At 34.0% G+C, this 7,500-nt stretch overlaps 2 protein-coding genes across 4 annotated transcripts; one reads left to right on the forward strand and one right to left on the reverse strand.

Annotated features, from left to right (window-relative positions):
• The first annotated feature begins 523 nt into the window (after positions 1-523).
• On the forward strand, positions 524-3,373 carry LOC105119400 (transcription factor BPE-like). 3 transcript variants are annotated; one of them, XM_011017538.1, is made up of 6 exons: positions 524-939; positions 1,099-1,326; positions 1,490-1,555; positions 1,987-2,055; positions 2,173-2,244; positions 2,929-3,373. In XM_011017538.1, the coding sequence occupies exons 1-6, from the start codon at positions 697-699 to the stop codon at positions 3,055-3,057; spliced, it is 807 nt and encodes a 268-aa protein (XP_011015840.1). In that variant the 5' UTR covers positions 524-696; the 3' UTR covers positions 3,058-3,373. The 3 variants fall into 3 exon arrangements, with proteins under 3 accessions (XP_011015840.1, XP_011015841.1, XP_011015842.1); XM_011017539.1 differs by having other exon boundaries at positions 2,916-3,045; XM_011017540.1 differs by having other exon boundaries at positions 525-939; positions 3,028-3,373.
• A 65-nt stretch (positions 3,374-3,438) lies between these two features.
• Positions 3,439-5,896, reverse strand: LOC105119402 (uncharacterized). The gene is made up of 4 exons (XM_011017541.1): positions 5,641-5,896; positions 5,351-5,563; positions 4,223-4,288; positions 3,439-3,901 (listed from the first exon to the last, which is right to left on the reverse strand). The coding sequence occupies exons 1-4, from the start codon at positions 5,827-5,829 to the stop codon at positions 3,758-3,760; spliced, it is 612 nt and encodes a 203-aa protein (XP_011015843.1). The 5' UTR covers positions 5,830-5,896; the 3' UTR covers positions 3,439-3,757.
• Between the last annotated feature and the right edge of the window lie 1,604 nt (positions 5,897-7,500).

Consider the following 7,500-nt stretch of genomic DNA (forward strand, 5'->3'; position numbering starts at 1 on the left):
ATTTTTATTATTAAAATTACATTAAGTTCATGATGGAGATGAAACTTAAGTGATATTAGGGTTTTTTATCCTTCAACACCTTGTATTTTATTATTTTTTTAGTTTTATTTAAAAATTATTATGACTTGATGCATGAATTGTATGCCAATAAAGGTGCTCAAGCTTGCTTGAGTGATTTATTTCTTTTTTAATTTTTATTTTTTTGTGATGCTCTCAGTTAAATTAAAATATTTTTTAATTATTTTTTTTACCATGATCATTTTTTTAATCTTTTATTGGATGGGTCTAATATTATGGGATAGGATAATTTTATTCCATTTTATGATCTAAATTTTAACTTTTTCTTATTTTTTTTAATTATAATTGTGATCTCTTGATTATTTTTATGCTAATATTTTTTTTTTCAGCCCGTAGCACAACATAGGTCGAGTCACGGACTAGTAAAGTCTAAAACCTCACAATAACTGTTGACTCCCTGTCTCACTCTACTAGAAGTAAGGGACCACTTCAGTAGTCAGAGTCCTATTTAGTTCCAACTCCCAAGGTAGTGAGTGATAGATAGCACAGTGCACACAAACCTCCACTGTCTAAGGAGATCACACGCCAACACCTACATCAACACTTGTCTCCCCCTCTCCTTGTCTCTCTATTCTAAATGTGCTAGTTCTCTTCTTTATTACTGGGATTGGGATTTTAATGATCAGTATGGATCCGCCTGCAATGATGAACGAAGGGGCCCCCTACACTTTAGAGGAGATCTGGCAATTTCCCATCAATTGTAGCGGAAGAGGGCAGTTTGAATTACTTAATTTGGAGAGGAGAGCAGCAGCTTCTGCCAGGAAACGCCACGAGGTTGATTTGGATGCTGATGATTCTTCTTCTTCAAAGCCTACAACTCTCTCTCCTACCAATGCCAGTACCAACACCAACGGACTTCTGGTATTTTATCCATCTCTGGATTTCTTTCTGATCTATTTTATTTCATGTTTTATTGATCTAAATCAGCAACAGTCTTGAGCTTTACAGTTCAAGATTTAGAACGAGGTTTTTAGGACTTAGCTGTTCCTGTTTTTGGCTTTTGAACTGAATTGGGAGCAGAATGATTGTGATGGTAAGCGGCTTAAAGCATGGGGGAGTAGAGATGACAATCATCATCATCATCAACAACAACAACAGCAACAACAGCATGATTCTAAAAGTGAAGAACCCAGTTCAGGCAAGCATGTGGAACACAAACCTCAACCACCAGAACCAACCAAGCAAGATTATATCCACGTACGAGCAAGAAGGGGTCAAGCTACTGATAGCCACAGTCTAGCTGAAAGAGTAACTTTCTTTGCTTATATCCTCTTAAACTAACATCTATTTTGAAAAGAGAAACTAAAAATGTATTTTTTTAGTATTTAGTGAATGATAATCATGACATTTGATGGAGATTTTTCATCCAACAACATATGACTTTTGCTTATGAGAACTGTTATGTGGACAGGCTAGGAGAGAAAAGATAAGCGAAAGGATGAAAATTCTTCAGGATATAGTCCCAGGTTGTAACAAGGTATGGTACTGGAATTAACTTAAAATCCATATTTGTTTCCTTTCTGACAAGGAAAATTTATTTTGATTTAGTCCCAAAACACTTGCATGTTTGTTCCATCATCCATCTAGTCTTGCAGAAAAATATTGTGAAATGAATTTAGATGTCAATTTGTCAAGAGATATGTTGGAGTAATCGAGGACTGGGATTTAGGCAACAATAAGCCTAAATTCACTGCCGTAAAAATTGTGGATTATTATAAAAGAACACTTTTGAGGTTGTTCTTGAGCTTCCTTATGCTAACATTTGTTTGAGCAAAGTTTGACAAGGCAGACGTTTGGAGTTCACTTCTGTAAAAATTATATTATAAACGAGTAGTTTTGAGCTTGATTTTGATTTTTTGGATTATATTTATTAGAATACTGTCAGATAAGGCAGATGCTTTGATGCAGGTTACTGGCAAGGCCCTGGTCCTTGACGAGATTATCAATTACATCCAATCATTACAACGTCAGGTTGAGGTATGAATTCTTATTTCTTATAATGGACTGAGTGCAGAAACAAGCTGTATTCCTTTTGTTCTCGTTTTATCCCTATTGACTTTAGTGTTAAGTCCTACAAATTACTGGGAATTGCAGTTTCTATCAATGAAGCTTGAAGCAGTTAATTTGAATATGAACCCTGGAACTGAAGTCTTTCCTTCTAAAGATGTAAGTGCCAACACCCTGTCCAGTTGTTATTTTAAGCATGCTTGAATTGTTAAGAGTACTCAGCATTTCCACGGTTGTTTTATGTTCTATTGTTACAAATGGTGGTTTATTTCAAACCACCAAGAGGAAGAGGGCATCCAGAGTCCCTCAGTCATCCTTTACCATGTAAATGAGATGGTTGGCAGTTCAGACGAAGCAGAGATGTATTATCAAAGGAGGATTATTGAGGATAGTTAAACAATCTCTGCTTCTTTTAGATTCCTCCCTCCTTATTTTCTTTGATTTTTGATCTGTTTGGAAATAGAGTTTATCGTCTTACCAGATTTTGTATGATATACTTGGTTGTGCAATCTTGCTTTTGCTGTTTCCTCTTTCTGCTTAGGCATTACTATAGCACAACATTAAATTCTGTCCTAGATTAACCTTGCAAGTGGCAGACATGCTTAAAATGACAGATTTCCTTAATGAGTTGACCTCCTCTATATGATCCTTTAATGGTGATTTTCCAAGGTGATGACTTCTAGTTTTGTGTAGTTTGATTCTTTTCACAGATGAATAAGAGAAGAGTTGAGAGCCTGATGCAGGTCTAAGTTTATGTTGATAAATAGAAAGTGAGCAAAGATGCTGTGATTTCCTTTGTCTCATGAATAATGAATCTCATGACGAATCAGTTTTCCATTTCAGTTTGGCCAAAACACTTTTGATACTGCTGGCATGGCATTTGGTTCGCAAGCCACGAGGGAATACAATCACTGTACATCACCGGAATGGTTGCATATGCAGGTTGGTGGTGGTCTTCAAAGAACGTCATAGTATAGAAAATCTTCGTCAATTACCAGCAAGAAGCTTCAAGTGGCAATGCTTTTTCTTCCTTCATCGGCTGTCCAAATATACGCGCTAGGTTAAAACGAAGAACACATTTCCAATTCAAGCTGCTCTGAACATCTCCATTTGTTTGTGTTGGAAACTTCTACTCCATACATCTTAACAGGCATCATGTTCTTGTCTGTACTAATACGCGTACAGATCCTCCTAGCATTGGTATTAATCTTGTTAGATAAAGTTGCATGTCTAATATTTCTAGTGCTCACATCTTGTATAAACTTTATTTTTGCGTTGTGTTTGTTAAGAAGCTGAAGCTTATTCAACAAAGTACGCCTGTTTGTGTTGTGTATCTTCGGTAGTCCAAAGTTGACGAGGGTTGCTCTCTGTGCTTTACTCTGTTCATTTTAGCTAATATGAAGAGACTGCACTTCAATCGTCCCATTATTTCGTGAAAAATGGGTGCTTCATCTTTACAGCCTGCTGTGGTGATCTAAAAATAATAATAACAATAAAATCCTAATGAATTAAACCAATAAAGGGGCGTGCTCTCTCGTAAGGGAGGCGGGTTGGAGCCTTGGAGGTATGTTTGGTACCAGTGGTAGCAATCCCATTGCCTAATTTTAACTTGTAAAAATAAGCAGCAGCATTTGCGATGAAATCCAAAAGAGTGCTCCTGAAAAAAGTAATATTATGCCACTGGCTGTGTTGTACCGAAGGAACTTCCACCCTTGCTAGAAGTGTTATCGCTTGACTGGAAGTACGAAACGGCTGTCCAGACAACACGCAGAAGCAGGATCACCACAAACACGGTGCTTCCAAGAGTGCAAACCACCTGCAATAAACATTTACCATCGCCAAGTTATTAGCTCATTTCTTCAATATACCATCGACTGTAGAAACCACACCACCTGGTAAAATACTTTAGGTTCACTTGCCTGTTGATAGGTTTGATCAAGAGAAATATTTCTCCCACGGAAACATGGAAAATATGCTATTTGATGGTGCTTATATTATATTATATAGTGGTCCTAGCAGAAAGTAAAATTAGAATATACTCTTAAAGGAAGGAGGTCAACTTCTCAACCTAATCCTTGTGCTTTTTCAACATTGAAGGTATCTAAACCACTCAGAATTGGCAATGGTCAAGGGATACCTCAAGAAGCGCTTTAACAATAGAAATTGCAGCCAGCAGCAGAATCCCATCAACAGCAAAAGACACCTGAATTTCCGGAATGAAAAAAATTGGAAGAACAGAAGAAAATAGTAGGCAATCATATCCTCAAAAGAAAAAAAAAGGAGTGAGCCATTAGCAGCAGTTTGAATGATATTCAGAGTTCATAATTTTCCAATTTCTATGCAGTCTTTTCCTCTCAAAACAGGATCTGTTAACTACATACAAAAAAAACCACCACCATTATTTCTGCCAAGCCTTGCATGTGTCAGTTCGATAAATAGTTTCATGGTAGATGGTTTCCTACTCAACTTCAAGTGAAACTTGAGGATTGTCAATGTTCCGGTCACAAAAATTGTGATATAAGCTATACCTCACTAAACTGCAATTTAAATTCCTTACATAAATCACTGGTTGGCATACTTCCCTCGTATCAATTAAAAAAAAAAGATGTGAATTTTCTACTAAATTCAAACTCTCTGTTAGATCCTCTACGACAAGCATGCTAGAAGGATTTCCTGGTGAAACACTTCAATTTTATACTTTTATTTTCCCAACCAAGTCAATCAAATTCACTGGCATCTCCTCACACTTCAGACTTCAGCATCCCTGTGCTATACAACCTGCAAACTAGAGTCTATTTTCTACTGCCATACAAGAACTGCATCAGCTCACAGATACATTAACAGACCTTTCTCCATGCTGTAACCAGAATGGTTCAACTACATTAGCTCACAATCCAGAAGAATAATTTAATGTTTTAGACTTGCTCACTCCTCGATCATGGGGAAAGGCCATAGCCTGCCCATCATACAACCAAGCATATCTGCAATATAATAAATAGCCTATTTACAATATTAAACTTCCCAGCCTCCAATTTGAGGGGTCTTGTTCAAACAGTACTTAACCTCATCAGCTGCCTAAAATATAGAGAAAAGACATGACCATTCCAGGGAGTACTGAATCTGCTGGCTTTAAACCATTAAAAAAAAAAAAAAAAAACCTTTCATCCTATATTTTTCATGGGCATTTTTAACAATTAAATGTTCAAATTAAGCTACAACAAAGGTGAGCAGCCAAGACAGGACAATAGAAGAAAAGATAATTTACCAACTGGGGTGATATAACAGCAGGTAACATAGAGCGAGAAGCTTTCTTGGCTCTCTTAGATAACTTCTTGAACATACTTTGCAAGAACCTGATTAGTAAATCAATACTGCTCTCGGTCTCATCTTCATCACTGATCTCCTCTTCGTCGATCATCATGTCATAATTATCATCAAAGAAGACTTCATTAATCTCCTCAGGCACGTCACTATGCAACTGGGGAGGATAAAAATTTTAATTATATAATAATTATTAAATGATGAACTGGTCAGTATTACAAGGGGTACTCTCACCTTGCCATGACAAATGATGAATGGATTTGTGGGGGTCTTGTAAGGAGGGGCGAGGCAGCGGAAGTAGAAGGATTGGTGAGAGAGTGAGAGCTTTGGAGCGTGTGAGAGCACTGAGGGATGGAGGAGATGCTTGGTAGTTGGTCTGAAAATAAGACTAAAACCTAGTGATAAGGTTTTTGTTATTGCCATTTTCTCAGTTTGCCGGGTGTGGATTCAGATTACTGGAAGCCTTGATTAGTGAAGCGGCGTCTTAGGCGCGTGTGGAAAATGGATAAAAAAAAGTAAAACTCCGAATTTATTTGAAAAAAAAATATTAAAGTGAATCGAATTAAACAAAAAAACATCGTCCTGACACGTGGTACGTCTCTGAAAAGAAAAGAGTTCAAGCATAGACGAGACATCTTGTTTTTTTCATCTTAATTGCCTGGGCCATGCAAGTTAGTCAGGCACCCCATGTTTGGGCCAGGCCTAATATCTTTTTCTTTCATTTTTTTAATTTTTAGTTTTGGTTTTTTACTTAACAATTTTATTTTTTTAAATTCTCCCATGAATTCATACACTCCTTTGAAGTCATGCTATTTTGTTTTTACATAAATTTAAATATAGTTTTACGATACAGATTTATGATAGGTTTTTTATGGAAAAAATATCAAATACTTGTAAAAAAATAACAATTTCAAATAAATTGAAACCTAACAGTTTTTATTTAGTATTACTGAATATTCAAAAAATATAGCATTGAAAATTAGATATACAACAGAATTTATTTAAAATATCTTTTTCCTCGGGATAGATGCTCGAAAAATTACAATAATTTCCTAATAGTAATTTAGTATTTGATTACCTTTTACTTTAATGTATACAATTTAAAATAAAATTGACAAGGATGGAATATTAGCGTGCTACCGTGGATTTATAAAATAAATATATTTAATAATATTATAATTATGAATCAATTCCAGATAAGTAATGAAAACTACAAGTATAATTAAATCAATATTTCATAATAAAAAACAAATTTGTGTTAGTGATTAGAAATTTATAAACTAAATAAAATAATTTGTAGTAATTTATAGTATTTTGTAAGGAAATATACAATACTTTCCTTACATGGTTTAGCATTTTTGTTAATAAAAAAAATTACAAAGCTAAATTTTCTATCAAGTTAATATTAAAAAAACTGATAAAGATAATTTTGCAATGAAAAAAAAACTTGTGAGAAAAAAATATTGTAGCAATTTATAATGTTCTGTAGGAAAAATTGTAGTGCTTTTCCCCATAAAATTAACAAAAATAATTTTACAAAATCATAAAAAATAATTTAGATAAATACTATAGCACTCCACAGTGTTTTATGAAGAAAACTGTAATAATTTCTCTGTATAATTTAGCTTTATTTTAATTATAATCATTAAATAACTCAATATTCAAATAAATAAATTTGACAAAGATAATTTTAAAAATAAATCATAAAAAATCATGTGGAAAGATACTGCAGCAATTCATAGAGTTTTGAAGAAAAAAATTACAGAACTAAATTCTCAATTAGCTCAATATTAAAAAAATAAAATCAACATAAATAATTTTAGACTAAAAATATAACAAAAAAAAACACATGGAGGAACTTTGTAACAATTTATAGTATTTTTTGATGAAACTATAATGTTTCCCCGTATGATTTAGCCTTAGTTGTAGTTACTTGCAATTCCAATTCTCAGTTAGTTTAATATTAAAAAAATAATTTTTTAAAAATCATAATAAAAAAAACCATTTGAAGAGATACTATATCAATTCATAGTGTTTTATGAGAAAAACATTGTACATGATTAAGCTATATTAAAAAGTTAAACTCTAACCAAT

The sequence above is a fragment of the Populus euphratica genome, unplaced genomic scaffold (assembly GCF_000495115.2).
Source record: "Populus euphratica unplaced genomic scaffold, PopEup_1.0 scaffold2883.1, whole genome shotgun sequence".
NCBI lineage: Eukaryota > Viridiplantae > Streptophyta > Magnoliopsida > Malpighiales > Salicaceae > Populus > Populus euphratica.

Bases quoted from the DNA above. Each gene is read 5' to 3' on its own strand.
- LOC105119400 (XM_011017538.1), top strand. From the start codon at position 697: ATGATCAGTATGGATCCGCCTGCAATGATGAACGAAGGGGCCCCCTAC. The intron at 940-1,098 runs GTATTTTATCCA...AATTGGGAGCAG, and splicing joins CCAACACCAACGGACTTCTG to AATGATTGTGATGGTAAGCG. The intron at 1,327-1,489 runs GTAACTTTCTTT...TTATGTGGACAG, and splicing joins GCCACAGTCTAGCTGAAAGA to GCTAGGAGAGAAAAGATAAG.
- LOC105119402 (XM_011017541.1), bottom strand. From the start codon at position 5,829: ATGGCAATAACAAAAACCTTATCACTAGGTTTTAGTCTTATTTTCAGA. The intron at 4,289-5,350 runs GTAAATTATCTT...CCGGAAATTCAG, and splicing joins CTGTTATATCACCCCAGTTG to GTGTCTTTTGCTGTTGATGG. The intron at 3,902-4,222 runs GTATCCCTTGAC...TGTTTATTGCAG, and splicing joins TTGTTAAAGCGCTTCTTGAG to GTGGTTTGCACTCTTGGAAG.